We start from the raw sequence: 26,789 nt of genomic DNA on the forward strand, positions 1-26,789 counted from the left end.
AAGACAGGTTGGAACTGGATATTAACTCATTTACCCTGGATAAGACGCCAGGCCTTGATGGACTAGACGGTGAATGGTATAAAAATTACAGTACCCTCTCTTGACCTACTCTTTACAGCTTTGGAAAGGGGCTTGAGGTATGATCACTTGGTACTTCAGATCTCCCTAAACCACTCACCACAAAGGTGTGTCTCCTGGGTATAATAAATGAGCTGGTGCATGGTCATTACAGTAAAACAAGTTTCTTGTTCTCTATCATGCTCGTAAGGTGGCTGTGATGACGTGAAAGGACCAGGATCTCCCTGCCCTGAAATGTTGGATTCTTCTGGATAATAAGTTTTCCCCTTTATACCGGACTGTTTATACCAATAGATGTTGTACCCCAAAATTTGATCTGCTTTGGACATGAAAAAAACTGCATCTGAAAAACTGAATGTTTCAACGCAGGGTGCTTTCATACGTTCAGTGGATCATAATGGTTGAGAAGATAGCATTGTGGGTATGTTCACACATGTGGATGCATTACAACGTGTACGTCGAAACGCATGCTCCAGGATGTTTGCGTCAAGAGACGTTTTTAAATGGTACGTTGCATTTTGCTATTCTTGAAGCATTTTTCTTCATTGCTGTAGGTGTAAGCAGCTGTGTAAACATTTTCACAGCTGCTTACACTTACAGCAATGAAGAAAAACGCTTCCAAAGTAGCCAAACGCGTTGTAACATTTAAAAATGCATGGGTTCTGACACACCTGTCCTGACGCATGCGTTTCACTGCATCCAAAACGCAATGTGTGAATGCACCCACAAAGGATCTGTTTCTCTTCTGTTTTCACTCCACTACTGGTTTGGACATCAAAACCTACATTTGAAAAACTGAACGCGTGAAACGCCCCCTTTTTCTTTCAATGTTTGGGAACCATAAATGTCTGCAATAGGTCTGGGAGTAAACACCAATGGGAGCTGAGCCACCCTATTAATATCAGTATTGAAACATAATATGGCACATAAATACTGGGCATTATAGATACATTTTGTGTGTAATTTGGCTTTTTTTCTATTTGCAAAGGGTTTGTGTTTTAGTATGAAGTCAAAAGTTCAGTGCATCTAACTCCACACTACACTACACTACACTACACACTTACAGCAGAAGCGTAGATTCAGTATTGCAATTAGTTGCTGGAATTTTTCAACACTACTGTAATGTAACCTCCTGCCAGCAGGTGGCGCTGTGAATAAGTCTGGCAGTGGCGCGCTGCACGGGCTAAGTATGACGTTTGATCTTTGCGTCTTTACTGTGTCGTCACTTCCGGTGCGCCTGCTGTGTCGAGTAGAACTCGCGTTGCGGCGCTGTCAGTGGTCGGAAAATGGTGAGAGCTGAATGTAATTTATACGCGGTCGTTGTAACTTGATACTGCTTACAGTCATGCATTACATAGATTTCTGAAACCATCAGGGAAATAAAGTGAGGTTCCCAACATGAATCCGGTGTCTGCATTAGGACAAAGCCTATTAGTGCTGATCTCAGGAGGATATAGATGAAGTGCACTGTGCTGCTGTGTTGTCGGGGTGGAGCCTAAAAAATTCCCATCATAGATTTCTTTGTGTTTACTTTAGAAAGGATTTTTATAAAACTGAGAGATTGGGTTAAAAAAAGTGAAAATATAATTGTCTGCCTGGCAACGTCAGTAGTGGCCCATTTCCTGGAATCCCTGCAAGTGACTGCGCTATCATTCATCATGTGGCGTATGCAGAGCTCTGCCTCATTCATGGTGCGGGCCCAGCATCGGGGCAGGCCTTGGTCCGATCACATATATATTTTATATGGAAACTCATATGATCTGTAAGCAGCACCCGGTGGTTTGCATTTAATGGACGTGTATGCTGTGATCTACCACCAGTTTATCAGTAATAGAATGTCCTATAATGTATACTAGTTGCCTCTGGGGGGTGATGAGTCAGTTTTCAGCTAGATCCTGAGGGCTCGTTCACGCGTTCCGCTAGCATTGCATTCATAACGGGATGCTAGCGCACAGGGGGCGGGGCTCAGGCCGATCGCATATGCGTTTCCCAGGAAACGCATGCGATTGATAACCCGATCGCATGCAGTTCTCTAGAAACGCATATGCAATCCCTCCAAGCCCCGCCCCCTGTGCGCTAGCGGAACGTGTGAACGCGCCCTGAGGGTCCATGTGATGCAGCAAAGAAGATTTTAGTAATATTAAAATTAAGCTCACATCACCTGAGCGCCTCATTGCTCCTCCGCTACTTAATTTATTCACGCCCACCGGATCATTGATATTCCCCCCTTCCCCCGCTTGCTCTGGCCTGAAATCTCACGCATGAATTCCTTGTGCAGCCTCACTGGTAACCTTCAGGCTGTGCAAGGTAGAAGATCATGCGCAAGATTTCCAGACTGCTGGATGATGTCACCGGCTGTCTGACCAGTGTGAGTCACGTGAGCGGAGAATATTAATGAACTGGGGTGGGGGTGCACGTGCATAAATTCAGTAGCAGAGGAGCCATGAGGCCCTCGGTTGACTTGAGCCTGAGCGCATTACGCTAATTTGCATATTTTTAAAACCACCTTTTTTTGCTTCATATGGACCTTCAGAATCTAGCTTGAAACTGGCTCATCATGCCCTAGAGATAACGAGCATACATTATAGAACAGTCTAACACCGATAAACTGGTGGTAGATGTCCATACAATGCATCGAGTGCTGGTTACCAATCATAATGCTTTTCCATGGAAAGTGATTGCATCTGATTGGGAGTGAGTTTATTCCTGGACAATGCCTTTGTCCACTAAACTGCTAAAGGGGCTTGCACCCAGTCCCATTTAAATTAATTGTGTCCTTCTGCAGTCCCCCTGCACAGCCGCGTTGCTGAGATCCGTGAGAGAAACTTTGAATCTTCCGGGTCTGCTAAAATTGCACTCTTAGGCTACAGATTTTTTTTTTGTGGAAAAACTCTATTGTTCCAATCAGAAAGTATTATAAATGGTAATAGAAATTTCTGTGTTCTTTCTAAATGTGTACAAGTTGCTCTATGTATTTTCTAAAATGCTTTTTTTTTTTTTTCTTTAGGCTCGCAATGCAGAGAAAGCCATGTAAGTATCAGTTATTTTCCCACTTTGCACAAATTCAGATACAAGCAGTACCCTACTTAAGGACACCTGATGTACACTCGAGTTACAGATGGACCTCTCTGTCCACTGTGACCTCTGGTGAAGCTCTCTGGATGCTTTACTTTAGTCCCAGGCTGCAATGATCAGCTGTACGGTGTCTGTAATGAAGTTTTTTTCATACTCCTTGTTCCCATGACATCACAAAACTTTGAAAATCCAAGTTTCACTCGGACGAAAACAATTGTCTAGAGTTATCATTATGAAATATACTTGCATACAAATCCAACTTAAAGGAAACCTGTCACCACATTTTTCACAAATACAGGTAGTGACAGGTTCCCATAGAGCCCTAGTAACTAACTGACACCCTTCTTTTAGCTAAAATTAGTTTACCCTCAGATCCACATATAATTAAATTTATCATTTTACCTGGTATCCAGGGATATCTATAGTGAGTCAAGGGTGGCATGCTGAAATCAAATGAGGTTCTTTAGCCTCCTAACATTCGCAAACTATATACCATGCACATGTTGGAATAATATTTGGCTCGTGATGAGCAGCACATACTGCTTAGAAAGAACACCAAAAATTTCGGTCTTCCTCTCATCCGACCAAAGTATCTTATTTCTCATGGTCTGGGAGACCTTCATTTGTTTTTTGCATTCTGTATGCAGCTTTCATAAGTCTTGCACTGAGGAGAGGCTTCCGTCCGCAAACTCTACCATAAAACCCCGACTGGTGGATGCTGCAGTGATAGTTTACTTTGTGGAACTCTCTCCCATCTCCCTACTGCGTCTCTGGAGCTTAGCTACAGTGATCTCGAGGATCTTCTTTACCTCTCAACAAGGCACCTTGATGATTGTTTAGTTTGGCTGGGTGGCCAGGTTGAGAAAGAGTTGTGGTTGTCTCAAACTTCTTCCATTTAAGGATTATGGAGGTTACTGTGCTCTTAGGGACCTTGAGTGCTGCAGAAATTATTTTGTAACCTTGGTCAGATCTGTACCTTGCTAAAGTTCTGTCTCTGAGCTCCTTGGCCAATCCCTTAGACCTCATGATTCTCATGTTCTCAGACATGCACTGTGAGGTCTTAATTATCAGTTTAATTAAGCACAATTGGACAATGAAGCAGTAGATCCTTCTCATGGAGGATTAAAAGGCAATGGGCAGCATATGAGTTAAATATGCGTGTCACAGCAAAGGGTCTGAATACTTATGACCATGTGATATGCCAGTTTTTCTTGTTTAATAAATAAGCAAAAATATATACATTTCTTATTTTGTCAACATAGAGTGTATATTAATAAACAAAAAACTTTTTTTGATCTTGCCAATTGGCTTCAATGAAACAAAGTGAAAAATGTAAAGGGGTCTGAATACTTTCCGTACCCACTTCATGTTCCCAGCATGAACACTGAACCTGTCCAGTGACATATACTGGCATGCATTTTCTATGTATCCACGTCAGTATATGTTACATCCAGAAGAAAACTTTGGATGAAAAAAACTTAACGAACTGTGCATTTTCATCCTGCTAGAAACTTCAGTATATTCTCATTATAGGCTATGGGAGACCTCACTCAGAAGACACCCAAAGAATTTTCACTTCTCCTCTCTCCCGGGGCTGCCCTCAATTGTAAGGGTACACAGTCAGAGTGAGGTTATTATGTGTTGGCTTGAAATTATTTGTTTTATGACTAATATGAAATATTTTTTTTTCTAGGACGGCTCTGGCGAGGTTTCGCCAAGCCCAGCTTGAAGAAGGGAAAGTTAAGGTAAGATGGCAGAGAGTTCCTTAAGTTCCTCTTTAGATTGTTTGGCTAAGACAACCGACATTTCATCCAGAACTCCACAAGATTGATGGCTCTTGCAGCATGAGTGTTATTGGGGTGCCAATCACCCCAAAGAATCGTGGTGGGTACTAGTACCACAGGCTTTCTTTAATGGATAGTAATTTCTCAAAACTGTAACTAGATGCGAGTACAAAACATTCTCTTGTTCCTGTGAATTAAATAGCAATTCTACTGTTGTGGTCAACCCCTGACTTATAACATGAGTCTAGTGTTTCTGTAGTGTTACTGCACCTTTTATTAACATTTTGTTATAAAATTTTCCACCGACAGGAAAGGCGTCCATTTCTTGCCTCAGAATGTAACGAATTACCAAAAGCAGAGAAGTGGAGAAGGCAGGTATGTGATATTCTTACTATGTGGCTACAAAAAAGGGGGGGAAGGGGGGTAATACAAGATTGGAAACATTTTACAGGCAATACTGAAGGAAAGCAACCCTGGTTCACTGCAGTGACCCCTTCATTCTAAGTATTGCTGGGGTCCTAGAAGACCATGTCCCACTGAATATAATCAAAGAATGTGCTAAGCCCAAACTGGGCTCCTCTGCAGGTCAGATTCCTTGGACTTAACACAGTGCAGTTGATGCGAGTCCTAGCATCGTAGTGAAATGCAAGGACTCCCTGTCTGCCCACCGCACAGCGGTGCACACTTTAACTGAACAAAAAATATCTCAAGATTATAACTACTTAAGGTGCTAGACAAACAAAGAATTACCCTAATAGAGATAATGGATAGCTACTTGATCTACAATATCCAAAAGAATATCCAGAGTACACAAAAACATTTTTTGTTAAAAACCAGGGCAAAAGAAGATCCCCTCCTGCCAGAGGGGGGCACACACCAGTATGTCAGTGTACTTGGCTTACAATCCTTCATCCTTTAATATAATATAGTACATCATTGGAAACATATGTACAATGGTGTATTACCTCATTTCCCCAGCACCACGACGGCACCAACCAGAGAGAGAGGGATCCGCCCCCAGGGACAGGAAACCTGAGCTTAAAATCGTGCTCCTCCTATCCTGCCTCAGTGGTTTCCTGTCCCTGGAAGGGACCTGAGCTCTCTGTTTGTTTTTTTCTAGAACCGCTGGTTGGCGGTTCAGTTTTTAGTTCCTTACCAGCGGAGGCCTCCATTCAGGGAGTCGCACCCGTGGTTGTTCATCCCCGTCCGGGACCGGGCGCACGCACGCATGTGCTGGTGCAGGATGGAGCGCGACCGGAAGTAAGGATGTTGTACTTCCGGTTCGCGGGGCCGCGTTCGCCGACACGCGGCAAGATCCAGGAGGAGCCCAGGGATTGTAGCACTCCTCCTTGGGTGAGTGAAACGCCGGCAAAAGTTAGTTTTGGCCTTGTTTTGGGGCTCTTAAAGAGTTTTAATAAACCCACAAGAGCCAGGACCATGCCGGAAGGCGGGGGGCGGAGCCTTCTTGAATAAAAGACCAGGGCTTTCACATGGACGGCGCTCTGACACTCTTTCAACATGGCGGAAAGACGTGATGCTCCTGAGCCCCTGAGGACCCCGACTCCGGTAATTCAGGGTGGTGAGTGTTCTTACTGTTTCTGTACTGTGATTATTCTGACACTGATGCAAATTTTCTAAAAACTGCTTTTAGGGAGAAGAGGTCCCCAAAAAAGCCACTAAAAAAACCCACCACAGGGATTGTAAGATCTGTAGTAGAAAATTGCCTGTGAACCATGAGAAAAGTACATGTCCTTCATGCATCTCAAAAATTATGGCAGAAGAGTCTGCTTCTTGGTTGGAATCTTTGCGGACTGTCATTAGAGAGGAAGTGCAGGTGTCGGTTAAAAATATCATTGACCAACAACCTGCCTTCATAAGTAAAGACCTCCCAGGTCCTTCCTCAGCTACTCCCATGGAAATGTTATCCGTGTCAGAAGAGGAAGGAGAAAAAGGAGATGATTCTTCAGCCTCAGAAGAAGAATTATCGGGGCGTCCTTTATTTTTGGCAGAGGATACGGAAGGGCTATTGAGGATGGTTAGATCCTCCATGGACATAGAGGAGAAAAAACCTCATAAATCAGTGCAAGACATTATGTTTGAGGGACTGACGGAGAGGAAAAGGCGTACCTTTCCTATCCATGATACCATTCGTTCCCTGATTTCAAAAGAATGGCAGAGCCCCGATAAAAAATCCTATATCCCTAGGGCTATTAAGAGGAAATACCCCTTTGATGAGAACGCTACGTCCGGCTGGGGTCTTCCACCAAAAGTGGATGCCTCCATTATTAAAATTTCTCGTGGTGCCTCCTTACCCTTTGAGGATATTAATGCCTTAAAAGATCCCATGGATAGAAAAGCAGAAGGTTTTCTCAAGAAATCATGGGAATATGCGACCACTTCCTTCAGACCAGCAGTGGCGGCAACCTGTGTGGCTCGTTCTCTCCTGTTATGGTTAGACCAGCTTGGGGGGGATATCCAGAACAAAGTCCCTAGGGAATCCCTTAAAACCTCAATAGCAGGTATCCAAAAAGGGGCGGCTCTACTGGCCGATGCCTCTGTAGATGTGTTAAGACTTTCAGCTAGATCCGCAGCCTTGTCTAACTCAGCCAGAAGGGCTTTATGGTTAAAAAACTGGTCAGGGGATATGGCCTCTAGAGGTAAACTATGCGGCATTCCCTGCGATGGTAATTTTTTGTTTGGGCACATCTTGGATGATTTGCTGGAAAAAGCAGGGGACAAAAAGAAGGGTTTTCCCACTACCTCTACCCCTAATAGACCCAGATCCTTTCGGTCCTTTCGGAGATCAAGGTACCAAAGGAGGGATAGGGAAAGCAGACCAGGTCCACCCAGACCCACTCAGCCAACTAGGGGTTATTTGTTCGGACAACAGCACTCGCAGTCTAGGCAGTCCACTTTCCGACCACAATGACGCGAGGCCCCAGGTGGGGGGAAGATTGTCCCACTTCCTACCTGCCTGGAAACACATTTCATGCAGTCGGTGGATTCTCAATACCATATCCTGGGGGATAAAGCTAAACTTCAAGAACTTTCCTCCTCAGAAGTTCAGGATAACAAGAATCCCATCGGGGGAAAAAGGCAGCATGATGATGGCGGAAGTAACCGAATTGCTCTCCAAAAAGGTACTGTGCCCAGTCCCATTAGGGGAGGAACAGATAGGATTCTACTCGACCCTATTCTGGGTAAAAAAACCAAGTGGGGCCCTAAGAACTATCATAAATTTGAGAGAATTAAACAGTTTCTTACAGGTTCCAAGCTTCAAGATGGAAACGCTAAGATCTGCGGTAAATCTGTTATATCCGGGGTGTTTTATGGCGTCAATCGACCTTACAGACGCCTATTACCATGTACCTATTCACCCGGATTATCAGAAGTACCTAAGATTTGCGATTCAGTTAGGTCAAAAGATAATACATTTCCAGTACAGAGCCCTCCCTTTTGGTATCGCCATCGCGCCAAGGGTGTTTACAAAGATTGTCTCAGAGATGTCGGCCTTCATCAGACTAGATCAGGGGCTTTTTATACCTTACCTGGACGATTTTCTTCTGGTGGGGCCTTCAGTAGAAGCAGTAGAGGGTCAAGTGATCAGGGTCCGAAAAATTCTGAATTTTCTGGGCTGGCTAGTAAATGTAGAAAAGTCAGAAATGATCCCATCCCAACAGAAACTCTTTCTGGGGGTTCTCCTAGACTCAAATTATCAAAAAACCTTTCTTTCCAGAGAAAAACAGGGGAAAATAAGGGAAAGAATAATGTACATAAAAAGGTCCTCACAGACAACCATCAGGGAAGGTATGTCCCTTCTGGGGAGTCTAGTGGCCACCATCCCCGCAGTTCCCTGGGCTCAGTTTCACACAAGAACCTTACAGTATTTCCTTCTTCAAGTTTGGGACAACAATCCTTCTTCCTTAGACAGGGAGATACACATTCCAGAATTAGTAAAAGAATCTCTAAGTTGGTGGTTGAATCGGACAAACTTAGAGCAAGGCCTCCCCTGGGTTGTAGAGTCGGAAAAATCCATTACCACAGACGCAAGCCCGGGGGGTTGGGGGGCTCACATGGAAGGCAGAATTTTTCAGGGCCATTGGAGCTCTCAGGAAGCAACCCTTTCATCAAACAACAAAGAATTACGGGCTATACTAAAGGGGCTGGAAGCAGCTCTTCCATTCCTGAGGGACAAGAACGTTGTAGTAAGATCAGACAACACTTCGGCAGTAGCCTATATAAACAAGCAAGGGGGAACAAGGGGTCCACAACTCATGGAGATAACCTCTCACATTTTTCACCTAGCAGAGTCTCACCTAGCATCCCTAAAGGCGATACACATAAGAGGGGTGGAAAATACCCAAGCAGACTTCTTGAGCCGCAATGTCATCCGACAGGGAGAATGGGCCCTCAATGGGGAGATCTTCAACCTGATAACCAAAAGATGGGGGGTCCCAGAAATAGACCTTTTTGCCAGCAGAAAAAACCGAAAAGTGAATCGTTTTTTCTCCATAGATTACAGGGATCGTCCATTAGCAATAGATGCCTTCTCCCAAAATTGGGGAGACCATCGCCTATTATACGCTTTCCCCCCAATGATCTTAATTCCCAGGACTCTAGGGAAAATAAAACGGGAAAGGGCGAAAGTCATCCTCATTGCCCCCTTTTGGCCTCGCCGTGCCTGGTTTTCGAGTCTGAGAGACATGACAGTAGCAGATCCATGGGTCCTGCCAGAATGGAAAGACTTGTTATACCAGGGTCCTATCTGTCATCCGGAAGTGAGGGGGCTTCATCTTACGGCATGGCTATTGAGAGGTTGATTCTTGAGAAGAAGGGTCTGTCAGGTCAAGTCATTTCGACCCTTCAAAAAAGTAGAAAACCCATCACCTACAGGATTTACTTAAGAACATGGAAAGCGTTCTTTAGGTTTATGGGTCAGAGACCAATTGATATGTGTAAGCCAGATTTCGGTAACATTCTGGGGTTCTTACAGCTAGGACTAGAAAAGGGGCTGAAACCGTCCACCCTAAAAGTCCAGGTGTCGGCCCTTGCAGCTCTATTTGACCAGGACATAGCCAACCATCCTTGGGTGTCTAGATTTGTTAAGGCCTCCGTAAGACTCCGCCCTACTGCTAGGTCAAGTTTTCCACCCTGGGATTTATCCTTAGTATTAAAGGCTCTGTCAGGTCCTCCTTTTGAACCCTTAGAAGAACTCTCTTCAAAACTACTTACCCTCAAAGTGGTATTTTTAGTAGCTATTACATCGGCTAGGAGGGTAAGCGAGATTGCTGCACTATCCTGTAGACCTCCATACTTTATTTTATTCCCAGATAAAATTGTATTGAGACCTGATCCCAAGTTCCTTCCGAAGGTAGTCTCAGACTTCCATAGATCTCAGGATATAGTGCTGCCTTCCTTTTGCTCAAAGCCTAAGTCAGATAAAGAAAAGTCCTTTCATAATCTGGATGTCAGGCGTAGTGTACTTCAATATTTGGAGAATTCAGAATCATTCCGTAAGACAGATAGTCTGTTTGTTCTCTTTTCAGGGAAGAACAAGGGGAAAAGTGCATCATCAACGGTTATCGCTAGATGGATCAGGGCTACCATCCAGTTAGCATATGAAGTAGCCGAAAGAGCTATTCCAGAAAATATTCATGCCCATTCTACCAGAGCTCTGGCTACATCATGGGCAGAGTTCAGACATGCCTCATTAGAACAGATATGTCAAGCTGCATGTTGGTCTTCCCCCCACACCTTCTTTAAACACTACAGGTTGGATGTGGCGGGTTCTCTCGACCTTTCTTTCGGGAGGAAGGTTCTCTCCTCTATTATCCCTCCCTAAAGTTTTCTTCTCTGAAAATCTCTCTGGTTGGTGCCGTCGTGGTGCTGGGGAAAACAGAAGTTACTCACCGGTAATGATGTTTCCTCGTACCACGACGGCACCTGGTATATTCCCACCCGGGTGTTATTTCCTACTTTTTTCTTGGTGTCGGTCAACTGGGTGTCGCAAAAAAAAAAAAAAAAAAAAAAAAAAAGTGTTTATATACGTTTAATATTCATATACGCACGTATATGGGTATATATCCACATACTACGCATGCATGGAAAATGTTTTTCTGATGTATTAACGATGAATCTCTTCCAAGTCTCTGTAACCCACTGAGGCAGGATAGGAGGAGCACGATTTTAAGCTCAGGTTTCCTGTCCCTGGGGGCGGATCCCTCTCTCTCTGGTTGGTGCCGTCGTGGTACGAGGAAACATCATTACCGGTGAGTAACTTCTGTTTTTCACTAAAGACAGGTTGCGGAAGCCCATTACACCTGCATTGCAAATCTGCCTTTCTGCCTTCTCTAAGCATTTGCATTACAATATAATTGTATGTTTTAACTTGCCTGGCTTTTTGACAGAATCCTCTGGTGTAGTCCCAGGGGTTGAGCATTGGCTGTATTTTTAAAAAACAACACGTGACTTGTTTCAGCCCCCACCTTTGTGCTCCACTACAGCTCCTCCCTTCTGCTCCTTTACCGAGGTCCACATCAGTGGGGGAGGGAGGGATCTGTACAGGAGCACAAAGGTGTGGTCTGAGAGCTGAGGAGTCTGCAGCACAGACAAGTCACATGTTGTTTTTTTGAAATGCAACCTAACCCCTGGGACAACACTGAGGATTCTGTCGGGGTCCAAAGTAAGTTATAACACACAATTATATTGAAATGCAAATGCTTATTGAAAGGAGAAAGACCTATTTGCACTGCAGCTGTAATGGGCTCCTGTAACCTGTCTTTAGTGCAAATGAGGTCCCTGGTGACAGGTTCCCTTTAAATATAACATTTGAATTATTACATCAAAACAGTAAACTGCATAGAAGTATGTTATAAAATATATCAAGACGTGAAACACATACTAAGGACTCATTCAGACGGGCATGTCCACTTTACATCTGCAAAAATGCATTAATCTAAAAATAAAATTCGAAAGGATTCCACTCCTCCAGCTCCTTCTCCATCTAGTATTTACAGATCTCTCTCTAACATTAATTGTTGTAAACCACTCTGGTTACTATAAGAAAGGGGCAAAGCTCAGTGACGTTGCACCTATTTGTATGATTTCCTTTCACTACCTTTGTGTTAACAATTTTTTCATGTTATTCACTCTGATGGCAGTTTCTCATGAGGTTAAGCAATTTTCCCCTGGTGTATATATAGGCTTGTCACATAATAGAAAACAAATGTAGTACTACAGGATAAGCAGTCCCTGATCTGTGACACTATTCAGCTGATAGGGAGTCCTGGCATCATATATCACTATGATGCAAGGACTCCCGTCCAATGCACTGTGTTCAGTCTGTAGGATCTGACCCCAGGGGGCTAAGACATTCTGCTTATTTAATTTTTACAACTTAATTTTTGTTGTTTGTTTTTCATAGATCATTGGTGAAATCTCAAAGAAAGTAGCGCAGATTCAGAATGGTAAGATTGTTTGTAGTAATGGTATTTCTGTATTTCCAGAAAAAAACTTATATAACTGCTTTGCTTATTTGGATAAATTCACAATCCTCAATCTGTTTAAAACATCTAAATGCAGTGCTTCCTGTATGCTCCTTTTAGATGCAATATATGCACTACAGTTGTGCTGTGTGACTATTAAACACCGGAGAAGCTCAGTTGGGTAACACAATGGGGCAGATTTATCAAGCACCGGTTACAGCACAATTCTATTCCAGGCAGAATCTGTTCTACACCAGGTCCTGCCTATAGTAGAAATGCAGTATAGCCTGTGCATTGTACTGGTTCAGGCTATGGTTAATGCGCAGGTGCGTGATTTCCCTCCACCAGCCCACTCCATAGCTCAGTGATGGCAAACCTTTTGGAGACAAAGTGCCCAAACTACAACCAAAATCCACTTATTTACCGTGAAGTGCCAACATGGCATTTGAAGCAGTAACTTATTGCTCCCTGTTCTTCCAAATCTTTCAATCGTATCGGCCCCCTGAGGCAACCAATACACTTCAAAGAAGGAGGGCAAATTCAGACATCATTGTAGCTTCTCTACAGGGTCAGTAGAGGAAGAATGTTGGGTCCAGCAGCAGGACCTCCAAAGATATTGCAGTTCTGTCAGCACCTTCTCACCATTCCTGCAATTCCAAACGGCCAACGAAGTGTAGCTTTAAAATAGCGCTGAGAGCAGCATCTCTTAAGTTTCCTGGAACTGCAGGAAGTTTTGATGGATCTGGCTCTGGTGGATATTTGGTGGATCTGGCTCTGATGGATATTTGGCTAACTCTATCCTGGGGAGATGGTCTGAGTGCCCACAGAAATGGCTCCGAGTGTCACCTCTGGCACCCGTGCCATAGGTTCGCCACCACTGCCATAGCTGAACCCTCTGCCCGACCATGTGGCTTTTAGAGGGGGGTAGTCTCAATTTCTGTCTCTGCACCATGAATTGTAAATCTCTTCCTCCCCTCCTCCCCCTCCACTGATGTAAAAACTGAGATAAATTGCAGTTTGCATGCAAGGTCAACAATGACTTTGGAGAGGGAGAAAACAATATAAATGGAGTTAATGTATGGAGTGGTTCTTTAACCCATTGCCAGTGAGTGCATGAAGAGGTCCCACCACTAACACCCATGATCGGTGCTGGCACGGATTGCAGGTCTTAACCATTTAAATGCCCTGGGCGCTTTGGCACCGCCATATTGGTCTGGATCGTTGCCCATGGCACACTGTTATAAATTGGTGAGTAAATCCCCATATGCTGCATTACAGTAGTAGTGCAAGGAGGATGTTGTTGAGACTTGAAGGCACATTTCAAGGCTTTTAAAGGAAACCTGTAACTAGGTTAGGACCTAGCAATTAAATAACAGATTCTCTGTTGCTTATAACCACCACATAGCAAGCATTTTCTGCCACATTCATATAAACTATGACCCATTTTCTCAATTCACTTAAGAATTTCTTCGCCTTTGCGCTCTTATTTCTTTCTGTCTCTAATCTCTCTAAAGTTTCATCTGATCTATAATATATTGCATAGACGGTAGCGTATCCTTCGGCCACATCCGTGGTATACAGCGAGTAGTTACCAGTGTTAGGACATGAAACAATTGGGGGATAAATGGGACTAAAGCAACCTGTCTAGTCCGATTGAGAAGAAAATTAATCTTAAAAATCTGCCTCACTCATTGCCACATATACAGCCAAGACATGTAGTTCCTCTCCTTTCCTCACTGCTTTGGACATAAGTGTTGGTGTGGATGCTATCATATGATATGATAAATCGTATGATAAATCTCCCCCTTTATGTTTGTTTCACAGATTTACAAAAGTTAAAATAACCAGACAGAGCTATAGATTGTTCTTAAGCCTCTGTGACATATATAGCTGTTGACTTTTTGTAGGATGCCCCCCTGCCGCTGCCCCTTTTATGTATTTTCATTTAACAAGCGTAAACAGTCTCTAAATGGGAATTGTCTTTAGAACATGTTGTTTCTTTATAGTTTATTTTCCTCTACAGTCAGATGTAATACTTATGACAAATCGCTATTTCCATTCACAAGCGTCATGTACTGCTTTTAGCTGCTTTGTTAAAGGATGCGTGGGGAGCGCAGGATAATAGATGAGGTGTTTGCTAGTCTAGCACTCCACGGGTAATAGCCTCAAAGAGGAGAAGATCAGAGATCCAGGCTTTCACTTAAAATCAATATATTTTAACTGTGCCTTGAGAAGGTCCACCATTTTTTTTTTTTTTTAGCTCACAAGTCAGGTTTTTTGTTGCTCTTGCTTTAGTGCATGTTCACATGTTTAGTTTTTGATGTCCAAACCAGGACGGGAGTGAGAGTAATAAGAAAACGGAGGGGTAGCACCTCTCAATTATATGTATACCTCTCAACATGTGAATGCATCCTTAGATGGGGCTTGTGTCCCTTTTCACTTTCATTGTCCAGTCTGTGCCATAAACCGCACAGATTGTTTGCACATGAAAATTGTGTGGAAGTTGGTGAATCACATGTTCATCACTTGCAGATTTTTTACTGATATATGATACATGGAGTCGCTGCCTCTCCACAAAAAATGCTGGACGGAGCTGTAATTACATTTCGGTGCTGTTTCTCCGTGGGAAGCAGGGACTTGCATTTAATATAACCATGATCCTCCTGTCACTAGTAAGGCACGTTTCAGTTTCAGAGAGACACGTTTTTCTCTGGCAAGATAATTTTTTTTCTTTATCCTATATTTTATGTTAAGGATGTTGATAACTTTTTAGTGTAATTCCCTTTTGGTGCTGCAGTATTATGGGAATATGTATGCACATGCATAAAACAGTTGTACAACAAAGAAAATGTTCCACATATTTACAGGATTGTTGAAAGCTACCAGATCCCTGAGGGCCACAGTGCTTAGACCCCCCCCCCCTCCCCCACTTATATACTCTTCAGCTTTTTTTGAGGTGTAGTGATCATTGGCGTCCCAGGGTTCCAGCATTTATGACTGATCTGTGTACTGCTGATCCTGAGCATCTAACGTTTCATATGAACGTTACTTCATGTCCTAGTGATTCAATGTTGCAAACATCAAATACTTTGCTTTCTACTTTTGATAATAACTATTCATCTTTCTGTTTAGCTGGTCTTGGTGAATTTAGGATCCGTGACTTAAATGATGAAATTAACAAGCTGATCCGAGAAAAGGGTCATTGGGAAGTCAGAATCAAAGAGCTGGGTGGTCCTGATTATAGGGTAAGTTAAGCTCACAACATACAAGTTGATTTTTGTGTTTTTTTTTTTCCCCCGCATGTGGAAGTGGTTTAAAAACAAAAACTTGTAGTCCATTTGTTGTATAAGAGCATAAAAAGATCACAAAATTGTTTAGATCATGAGAGAGCCCCATTGTGGCAGATATGAGCCCTTGTAAATCAATAATACAGCCTGCTAATGCTTTGACATCAGTCCATGTACTACTCACATGAACTTGGCATTACCACGTGCCTAGTCTGTGCTTATAAACAAATATGACAGCTCCTGTAGTACTGACCTTCAAGATCAAAGATCAAACAGAGTTTGTTATAGATGATAGGATTTATTTTGAGTAGAACAATTTTAATTGCATTTAATAATTGTTTATTTTCTGCTCTCTAGGCATGACCTTGGTAGAGTGTCCAATTGGTCCTTAGACATAATTAATAAATGTGGTCTTTATCTGTCTGCTGTGGGGGAGGTGGGTGGGGGAGGGGGGAGTGGTTTGTTTCTTGTTTTTGGTCCTTTGTGCAACAGTGTGTTTGTAATGGGTTGTAAAAAACAAAATTACAATAAAAATGTTTTGATCAAAAAAAATAACTGGTTATTTCCACAAAACCCAGGATAGGGTCCAACTTATCTGTGGGGGTTTCAGTGATGGGACCCACACAGATCATGAGAACGGGGTTCTGATATACCCCAGTTGGACCCCTTGTGGTTCCCCAAGATGACCGTAGCAGCTGTTTGCACATGGTTGGGCTGCCCGTTCATCTCTACGGAGCTGAATGAGATTGCTGAGCGCCGTCATATGATAGGACCTAACGTGTTTTGTGGGAAAACTACACTCGTTTCTATACAGCTAAATTCCAACACCGGCACAAAACATGCTCATGCATCCCCTGACAACCCCTTTAATCAGAATGATTTGAATATACATTTTCCCTGTTTCTTTTTCTCTACACATTTAAGAAAAACAAATGTTGTTTTAATTTTGTTTTTAATGTTAGCGCTTTGGACCTAAGATGCTGGACCATGAAGGGAAGGAGGTGCCAGGAAACAGGGGCTACAAGTACTTTGGAGCAGCCAAAGATCTGCCAGGAGTTCGGGAACTCTTTGAAAAAGAACGTAAGTGCCCGCTCCCAAGTGTATAAAATGAAGTTGAATAGATTCTAGCTGTGCTGAATTGTATTGAATACTTGTGCCGGTTCCAAGGTAGTGTCTCTTTTTCAACTGGGCACACATAGGCCCTAAAAAATTATACAAATCCCATCCACATGCTGCAAACAAAATGTGGAAAAGGTTGAACTGTGCTCACCTACCATGGCGAAATCACAGCAGAAAAACCACCTAAAGAAATTTTGCAGTGACTGTACTGTGCGTGTACTCCAGAGCTGTCCTCACAATAGTTCTGTCTTAAGAGACAAAAACTTTCCTAAACTTTATAGAACATATAGAACATACTTTTAATGTTTTGCAATACATTCTTAAAGAGGTGTTGCTCTGTCTCTGCCCTGCTGATGTGGTTCTAGTTAGGAAAACAGCCAAAATCTGCTACACTACTCTTTCCATAATTCCTGTTGACTGGTTTGGGAGATTTTCCCTGTGACATGGCAGACATGGAGATATTCTCATTTCCGCTATGAACGGCTGCTGTTGTGCTTTCTTTTTTCTTTCAGGTGTGTTATACTTGTCCTAAAGGGATCTGGTCTTAAAAAAAAAAAAAACTATCTGTCCTGGGGCTGGCGCTCCTGCCTGTTAATGTCTTGCCCCTATTTGTTTGCATAGGCAGACGTGCCCACCTGTCCACTGCCTCACACCTGATACAGCATGAAATTGAGACAATGCTGTATCAGGCGAGTAGAAGTAGTCAGAAGGGGGCGACTGCTTATGTAAACAAACTGCCATTGTTGTGACGGGCAGCGGCACAGGACAATAGGATCAACGGAGGCAGTAAGGATAAGGTTACAGCCCCACAAACCGGATATATAATCTTTTTTTTTTTAAACCCCCGACAACCTCTTTTTAGATCTTTTGATGACTTTTCATCAGCATCACCAACCCCAATTTGTATCAACTCTCATGCTCCTGCTCAGGACTACCACCGGAGGGAGCCTAATTGGCATAGTTTCTTTCCCCAAAATTCAAATTCAAAATTTGCTCTGTGCCGTCAGATTGGTGAAGCAGAGAGAATGGCACTGTCCTAAAATCCAACTACCTCAGGATCTGGAGAGAGGCTCCTATTAAATGATGCACAGATTTGGAGTTGATGGATATGGTGAAAGATCCCCTCTAAGATATTTATCACCTATGCAGTTTAAAAGACTCTGCTGCTATTTCCAGAACATTGGGTCTCACAACCACAGTAGATGGAGAGGAGACCATGCATGTTCAGCTTTCTCTCCATTGACTTCATTGTATAACCGAGCAGATCTGCTATCAGTTATAATCACAGCATTATGTGACTAATGTGATGGTACAGTAATGTATAGTTGAAGTGTCTGTATTTTTTTTAAATTGATAGCAGTAAAATGTGATTTAAATTTGCTTTCATTAAAATCAAGATGCTGAATGTTTCTCCTACAAATTCCATTAGGAGGTTTATAATTAAATAAAATCGCTCATTGAGAAGATGCAGCTTCACATCAGATTCATTCAGTTTTATTTGCGGCACAAGACCAATCACATGAGCGGAGATCTTGGTGCCACACTGCTTCATTTTGCTCAGGTCACCAATTATCCTTTTAATAATTGTAACCCAGAGGAACTAAGAGAATTAGGAAATGGGAAGCGGTATCTATAAGACTGGACATATTAACAACCTTAGAGCCCCTATATACACACAAATGCAGACTAGTGCAGGACCACAACAGAATGAACAGCAGTATTATATGGGTAAAACATGGGGTAATAGAGATTATAGATTACAGCTAACAAAACTGTAAATTGCAGTAATTCTGGTTTTCATTATATCCTGTATGCTTTCTATTTTAGTTTTACTGTTTGAAAAACATAGGAAAATGCCTTACAATAGGTCAAGACGCAAGGGGGATTAGTAATGAAAACAGATTTTTTTTTTTTTTAATGTATGTTTTCTATTTTAAAGAAAATCTACCATCAAAATTGAGCATCTTAAGTTTATTGTACTTAATGTTATATCCAGGCACCGTGACTGTGGTAATCTTCTTATATTTATTATCCAAGGCCTACTTCCTTATACAATCAACTTTTAAAATTATGCTTATGAGCCTGAGGGGCTACCCTAGCCCCTCTGTGATGTGGCTTCATACTGTCTCTCCCCTGCTTTCTTAGCACTGGTGCTGCTGTAACCTCAGTGCTCTTCAGCATAACTTTTAAAAGTTGATTTTTAGAATGAAGGAGGCCATGGATAAGAAATATAATAATATTACCACAGTGACAGTGCCTGGATCTATGGGTAAATGCCCCTAGTTTATTCATACTTGATTTTGATGGTAGATTTCTTTAAATGGTTTGTATAGAATTCTCAAGTCTAAATAAAGTATGGAATAGTATAAAGTTACAACAAAAAACAAAAAAGTCCTTCACTCAAATTGGTGATGCTATCATGAAGGGTTGCAGGAGCCGTGCTGTCATTTCTGTAGGAAAGACCACGTGAGCCAGGATTTGGGGGGAGGGGGGTATTAAAGATGGAAATGTTAAATTGATGCATGCAGATAATGTATGTGATGGTGGCAAACCAGGGAACATTTTGCCAATCCTGACATAATTTAGAGTTAAAGGGGTTTTCCCACAAACAAGCGCTCGGTTCCATCTGCTCCATTAGTTTGACAGAGCGACGAGGGATCCGACGGAGGTATGTGGGACCCCATCAGATGCCTCGTTTTCGTGATCTGTGGGGGTCTCATCACTGAGGCCCTACTCTTCAGCAAGTTAGGTCCTATCCAGTGTCATTTGCACTTATTACACTTACGGAATATGTTTTTATATTTTGTTGTTTAATTTTAGCTGCTCCTCCACCCCGTAAAACACGCGCTGAGCTGATGAAAGATATTGATGCCGAGTATTATGGCTACAGGGATGAAGATGATGGTGTGTTGGTCCCCCTGGAGCTGGAGGAGGAGAAAAGAGGTAATGGCTTTCAAGTGTGCTGCTCATTGAATTGTCCTTTATAGCTTTACATTCAAAAATGATTACTTTACAGTATTAAAAGTGAGAAGTTACTAAACTCCCATTTACAAGTTGGAGATAACTGTAATGGATTATTACCCCGTTTCCCTGAAAATAGGACATCCCCCCCCAAATATTAGATCTAGTACAATGCTTTTCAAGCTTCGAAATATAAGGCCTCCCCTGCAAATAAGAGCTAGGGACAGAATTTGCTACAGCTTCCCCCACACCGTACACTAATATTAGATACTGCAAGAGGCTATGACATGATTCATGGGGTAAAATCACTGACTGTTGAGATAAGAGCAGCTACCTAGAGAAGAAGGGGTCATTGAAGGACAGTGCTATTGGTATACAAGAGTTTTGGGCCAATGATTCCAATAGAAGGGGAGTCACAAGAAATTCGGCATGCAATTTAATTTGGAGTGTTGTAAGGATGTTAGAGAAGTTTGTTGAATTTTTTTTTTTTTTGTTCATGAGACATCCCCTGAAAATATGACCTGGTGCCTCTTTAGGAGCAAAAACTGTTATCTATAAAAAAAAAAATTGTATTTTTTCCCCCCTCTATCTAAATCGGCTTTTTATGTATCAACATGGAAAGAGACGGGTCCAGGCTGCTGCAGAGCATTTTATTAGTGGGGGAAAATAGCTACAGGGCATTAGTGGGGGTGAGGCTTCAGCAGAGCAGTTTAACCCCTTACTGATGCTTGACGTATTAATACGTCCCATGTCTGTTGCAGGTGTATGCAGAGGGCTCACGGGCTGAACTCTCTCCACACTAGGTGGTTGTTTGCTGCATATTGCAGGAAACACCCATGATCTGTGTTAACCCTGCGATCGGCGGTGCATGGGTGCCACCATGTTGTCTTGGATCGAAGCTCCCAGTGACGTCATCTAACTCCATAACAGCCTTGGGTCTTTGTAAGACATGTAATACACATAAAAATTTAAATTACCCCCTCCCCCTTCCCTAGAACTGAAAATCAGCAGTAAAAATCCTAAACATGTTAGATATTGCCGCGTCCCGAACTGTCTGATTGATTCCCAGCATTTAACCCCGTAAAGGATAATAGAACCCAAAGTCGAAAATGTCACCATTTTGCAACTGGGGTGGGGTGGGGTGGGCAAGAGGTTTTAATTTTTGTAAATGTATGAAAACATTATAAAACCTATATAAATGTAATGTCCCCAGGAGCAGATCGACCCAAAGAGTAAAGGAGACATTTCTTTTGGGGTGCACAGTGAAAGCCGTAAAAACCAAGCCCAAGAAAATGGCATTAATGGCGTTTTTCCCTGCTTCCCAGTACACGGCATATTAAATGGTGTCACTATGAAGTGGAATTTTTTATGCAGAAACAAGCCCTAACACTGATCTTCTATTTGAAAAATAAAAAAGTTGGGTAGTTTAAAATGGAAATGCAAAAACAAAAATATTGGGGGGTAAGGAGCAGAGTGGTTTATTAGTTTGGTAAGGTGGGGGGGAATATGTAACCAATGCATTTCCCACCCTCAGGGCTTACACACAAATCAATAAGCTTTCCCAGTATTTGTGGTAAAATTAGATGCCTCGGCTTATACTCGAGTATGTATTCGGTAATATCCTGGAGTGTTCACCTGTGCTTTTAACTCTTCTTCAGCCATTGCGAAGGCTGTGGAGAAATGGAGAATGGAAAAGGAAGCTCGCCTGGCATCTGGGGAGAAGAATGAAGAGGAGGAAGAAGTAAATATCTATGCAGTGGCTGCTGATGAGGTAGGTGCACTGTCCATAAGGGGAGACCTGACACCCAGCACCCGTATCACACATCTGTTTATTGAGGGTGAGAATTAATCAGTATATCCCAAATGCAGCACATCACATTGTATAGCAGCTTTATTGCTGGTCCCCGGAAAGAAGGGACTCCTTGTATTATATATCACTATTATGATTACTCAGAGTCCTGTTATCAGCACTGTATCCGGACTGAAATCCGGACAGCACAGCATAATTCATGGAGCGACCACGGATGTTTGTTTCCAGCCTTATAAAGGTAGTTTACTTCTTCATTCAGACAGTCTATGATGTTGTGAATTCAGGACATTAGACCTATGTTTAGGTACAGGGCCTTGCACAGTAGCCATGTAAATGAATTTCCGCTCTGTGTAATGGATTATCCAGTGGAATTGGCAATAATTGAGAACATTATACTACACAGGCTTCTGCTTAACACCACATAAGGGTTTGTGTTCTTTTCCTAATGTGTTATTTCCAGATAAGAGGGAAGCATATGCTTCCCATTATTTTATTAAGTTGTTAAGGGCTGGTGAGAAACCCTGGAGCAGATTTAATGATGGTAACAAAGTTATAGGTAGCACATGACAAGGAGATTGAACTTACTTGCTTCTTTTTTTTCTGCATTTCTTAATATGCAGTCATTGTCACCTTTTATGACTTGCTCATTCATAACATGGAAATGAAGTCGGTTGTCTGAAAGGGAAGATCCTAAGGGAAGTTTCCACTAGGCAGCTACAATATACACATGCATGCTCGGCATAGGTTATTGGTGCATGTGTAGTGAATGGGAGAGGGGAGAGATGTGCTGCCAGACATTGAGCATATCTCCCCAATATAGGAACCCACATACGCTTTAGATGGTTGTAGATGGCAAGCCATTGGAGGAAGAATAATAGGTTATGTGGCTGCTGTGTCACTATTTTGGGTGCTCTGGGACACGTGTCTTTCTGTGTTTACCTGTTAGGTCACCACCTAAAATATATCCCTGGCATCAGCTGATCAGCACAAGTCCAAGCAAAACCTTTGCCCTGTTTGGAAACCGCTGAGCACAGATTACCAGCCCCGAGTAGAGTATTCATGTGTGTAGGACGTGATGCTGGACATATGACAAGGGACATTGTTTGACATGAGGTCATGTGATGCGGGCACGACATGACTAGAATTTGTGCCCAGATAAAGACTTGAAAAGGCAGAATGACATTGGTCATGAAAATGCTGCATGTCCACGAGTTACTCAATGTTTATTGATCAGAGTCCTGAGAATTGAACAATATTTAGACCGGCTTTTATTGTTTTAGGGCATGATTAAGCCTTTCATGGTTTTATTAATAAAATATAGAATATTGATTTACCTTTACTGTGGGTCACTTGAGCAAAAGGGAGAACAAGGTGAAGATTTGCACCATGTATGAAAAAGCTGTTTAGGGAATGGGGAGAGGGCATAATGGAACCAAAAGGGATTTTGAGAAGGGAGGGGAAGGTGTGAGGGACTCGTTTAGGAATAGCGTTACTGGGGGAACCCTTAAAGGTGAGACTTGATCTCGCACCGAGAATAGAGACCCTGGTACTGGAATGTTTATGCTGCTGCGATAGAGGAAAGCCCATGTTGTTTTTTTATGTGGACCATCACAGCCTGTTGATGTGTAACAGTAATAACCAAGGACCACTCTTCCTCTGCAGTAATAGAAGACCTTTCCTGGCTTACCTGGCACCATCCAGTGGCCTGGTCAGCAATATTTATTAGTAACACAATAGAAGGTCTTTCTCTGTGTCTGACCCCAGCTAGGAGGAAGGCTGCATGCAAATACAAGTGCATCAAGCAGATAACTCAGGGATGTGTGTTTTTGTATAGCTTTTACCTTAATTGAAATATGTTCTTTTGTGTTTCAGTCTGGGGAAGACAGTGACAATGAGTACGAAAGAGAGGAAGGACAGCAGAAGTTTATTGCACACGTTCCAGTGCCATCTCAGAAAGAGGTAATGTACAGTCTTATTCTCATGGTACATATTTACGATCTGTCCATATAAGTGAAGACCCATATATGAGACCTGCAGCTATTTTGAGGAGGGGCGCCCGGTGAACCTCTTACCATTGCTAGACTGAATGAGACTCCATGAAGAAGAACTGGATTCAGTTTAGATGCTGCTTTTGGTGTGGTTTTCGATTCTACAGTTGGAACATGTTAAATAAATGTTAGAACCATACTGAATGCATTTACTTGCGGTGCATTTGATGCCGTTTTATCTAGACTGTGCGCATTAACCCTAAGGAACATTGCAGAAGGTTTCTAGATACCAGCTAGTTTCTTTGTTCCATGTGTTTATTTGCCATGTAAATATTTGCTATGATACAGAAGAGCTTTAATATCGGTTCAACTTGGACTTCACAATTGAATATACTAATGATTAAACTGGGCAAATATTTCCCATCAACTTCTACTGGCCGATTTTTTTTTTTTTTTTTTTCCCCCTTCAATTGTCTTCTTTTTTTTTTTAAATATAACTCCCCCCCCCCCCCATATTTTTTTATTATAATTCAGTACAATATTGTCCATCGCCTGCAGATCTCTTGAAATATTACAATGAATAATATTGTAGATTCCTCCTGCCTGTTTCTGCCCTAATCTGTAATTTAATAATCCTGGAACCTAACCTGAATTTGTTAAAAACTTTATTTTACCAATATTTAAGTGCAGAGGCTACTGGGGTGTGTACTAGCCTTACCTCCCAGCGCCCGGCCAGTCTAGTACACACTCCAGTTAATTTACATATTACCAATAAAGTTTTTAACAAGTGAGGTTAGGTTTCAGGATTATTAAATTACAGATTAGGGCAGAGGCAAGCAGGAGGAATCTACAATCAGATCTACTTCTGATAGATTTCTCATGGTAGGTTTCCTGTAAGTCTCCTCCTCATCACAGCGATGTATAGAAAAAGGGGACTAAGTTAGCTCTTACCCGCAGCTAGTCCTGCAACCCCCTTTGTGCATGATCCAGGTTACCTGCTGACGCCAAACATGCTCTTTATCTGGTATCAGAAATGTGTTTGACACCTGCACTGGATCTTCAGCCTGGAGATCAGGGTACCCTCAATCTGTATAAGAGTACACTATGTGTGACTTGCTAGTGTTCCTTAACAGTAGTATAGAAATTGTAATTTGCTTTGTTACCCATCTACAGAACACATAGGTCTGGAGAAAAAGGGTAGCATGAAAAATAGTTTTTAGGGACCTTTCAGTATTTATTTTACAGAGCTTGAGTTTGCTTTGTAACATGCTCTGATGGGATAATCTTGTCTAAATTGTGTCCCTGAGAGCAATACAAGTCTATGTGCACTTGACAAATTGGCTTCTAACATTTCTGTGACTGTCCCATTCATGTACACACTGCTGAAACTACAGGTTACTCACAGGATAAGTTCTTTAGGTTTGTACTAAAGTTGAATTTATATGTAAGTAAGAGTGTAATGCCAGAGAAAACTTCTTTTTTTTTTTTGGTCCCTGTGGCAATTGGGTTTTCTAAATTCTTTGCTCTCATGGGAACAAGGAGAATGTGAGGTGTCTGTGATGAATAAAACTTCATTACAGACAACTCGCAGCTGATCATTGCACTTTGGGATTAAAGTAACATCCATACATCTTCACCAGAGTTCACAGGGGGCAGAGAGGTCCTTCTGTAACAAGGGGGGGGTCATCTGTAAATTGGTCGTCTTTAAGTCTGGCACTGACTGTACTGCATTCATATGAATGGGTAGAGTAATTCCTGCTTATTAATCTGTGGTGTGTGGATATCCCTAAGGCCAGTGGCTCAAAATTGTGTTCTGCCTCTAAAAAAAAAACCAAAAACGTACCAGTAGGCCGACCGACCACGATGCCCATGGTGGGACTCCATACATCATAGTGATACAGAGAGACGCTTCTTCCCCAAATAAACAATAATTATGAATATCCAGCCAGTCCATTTTTTCACAGACAGATTTAGTAGTTTAAATCTGTGTGTTTCTGACAGTAACCCTTTATTTTTGTTTTTACAGATTGAGGAAGCCCTTCTACGACGAAAGAAGATGGAGCTACTTCAGAAATACGCCAGTGAGGCGCTCATGGCTCAGAGCGAAGACGCGAAACGGCTTTTAGGCGTATAAAATTGTAAATACATACAGCAACCCGGCAGGTCCTTGTAAATGCTCCTATTTTGTTACATTTTGTACAGAAAAAAAAAAATATAGACTGATTTGGTACAAAAAAAACGTGGTCACGTGGCTGATTATTACCATGAATATGACTGGACTAGCCATAGCGCTGTGCTTTCGTTTGCTTTTTTGACAGGTACAGAATCTTTTTCTGAGCATATCGATCTTATGTGGATTCTGACGTACCTTTCACCCGAAAGACGTGTATCATGATTGTGGGGAAGGTGGTAAAATTGTCAGTTCCTTGTTTATCACTTGGTTAGGAGGGGGCAAAGGTTTGACTATTTTACCTCCTGTAGAATTGATTTTCTCTTGTCTGCAGGAAGCCTGACAGACAGCCGAGAGTCTCAGTAGCTGTGATTGACCTACAGGCGAGTTTAGAACAATGTAAAGGATGACTTGTATCAAACTAAATAGCAGCGAGGGAGAATGTTGATGTGTTTAGCCTTGTCCGTGTTTTGAGCAAAGTGAGCGATTCAGGTCGCGTTCACATGCTGCTTTTTGGACGCGGTTTAAATACAATCGAAGGCACCAACCGTGATCACATGTTAAGCTAACATTGCGTTTCCATAAGGTTTTAACACATTGTTACCTTAGCATGTGATCATGATTGGTTCTTTTTGAATGCGTTTAAAACGCATCCAAATACGTGACCTTATGGTTAATATGTGAATCACGGACTGCACATATGCCGGATTTCACAGACCAATCACAGCGCAGAGGACGGGGATCCGAGCATCATAGTGATAAAAGGAGTCAATTATTTCCCGCAAAAATGTTTTTGGAAGATATACAATGTTTTTAGTCTTGTCCTCTACACTGTGGTTGGTCCTAGAAATCTGTTCACCGCCTGGTCCAACCATGGCCCCCATACACTTTAAGATTTTGATTGGCCATGCTAAAAGTGGCATGGAATAGCACAACTTAGCCAATAATTAATTATGCTTGTACTTTCAGCCAATTCTAAAATGTATTTAACATTTGTGTATGGACAGCTCAAATTCCCCCCCCCCCCTCCTTT

At 42.3% G+C, this 26,789-nt stretch overlaps 1 protein-coding gene across 1 annotated transcript; it reads left to right on the forward strand.

Moving 5' to 3' along the window:
* The first annotated feature begins 1,255 nt into the window (after nt 1–1,255).
* ISY1 (ISY1 splicing factor homolog) lies at nt 1,256–25,824 on the forward strand. Its single transcript, XM_072126877.1, has 11 exons — nt 1,256–1,367; nt 3,086–3,108; nt 4,847–4,898; nt 5,247–5,312; nt 12,361–12,403; nt 15,554–15,666; nt 16,671–16,788; nt 19,648–19,770; nt 21,447–21,559; nt 23,471–23,557; nt 25,613–25,824. The coding sequence occupies exons 1-11, from the start codon at nt 1,365–1,367 to the stop codon at nt 25,718–25,720; spliced, it is 849 nt and encodes a 282-aa protein (XP_071982978.1). The 5' UTR covers nt 1,256–1,364; the 3' UTR covers nt 25,721–25,824.
* The last annotated feature ends 965 nt before the right edge of the window (nt 25,825–26,789 follow it).

Source organism: Engystomops pustulosus, chromosome 10, assembly GCF_040894005.1.
Source record: "Engystomops pustulosus chromosome 10, aEngPut4.maternal, whole genome shotgun sequence".
NCBI classification, from domain to species: Eukaryota; Metazoa; Chordata; class Amphibia; order Anura; family Leptodactylidae; genus Engystomops; species Engystomops pustulosus.

Excerpts from the sequence above, each read along its gene's own strand:
- ISY1 (XM_072126877.1), top strand. Across the intron at positions 4,899-5,246 it reads TTGAAGAAGGGAAAGTTAAG|GAAAGGCGTCCATTTCTTGC; the intron begins GTAAGATGGCAG and ends TTCCACCGACAG. Across the intron at positions 16,789-19,647 it reads GGAACTCTTTGAAAAAGAAC|CTGCTCCTCCACCCCGTAAA; the intron begins GTAAGTGCCCGC and ends GTTTAATTTTAG.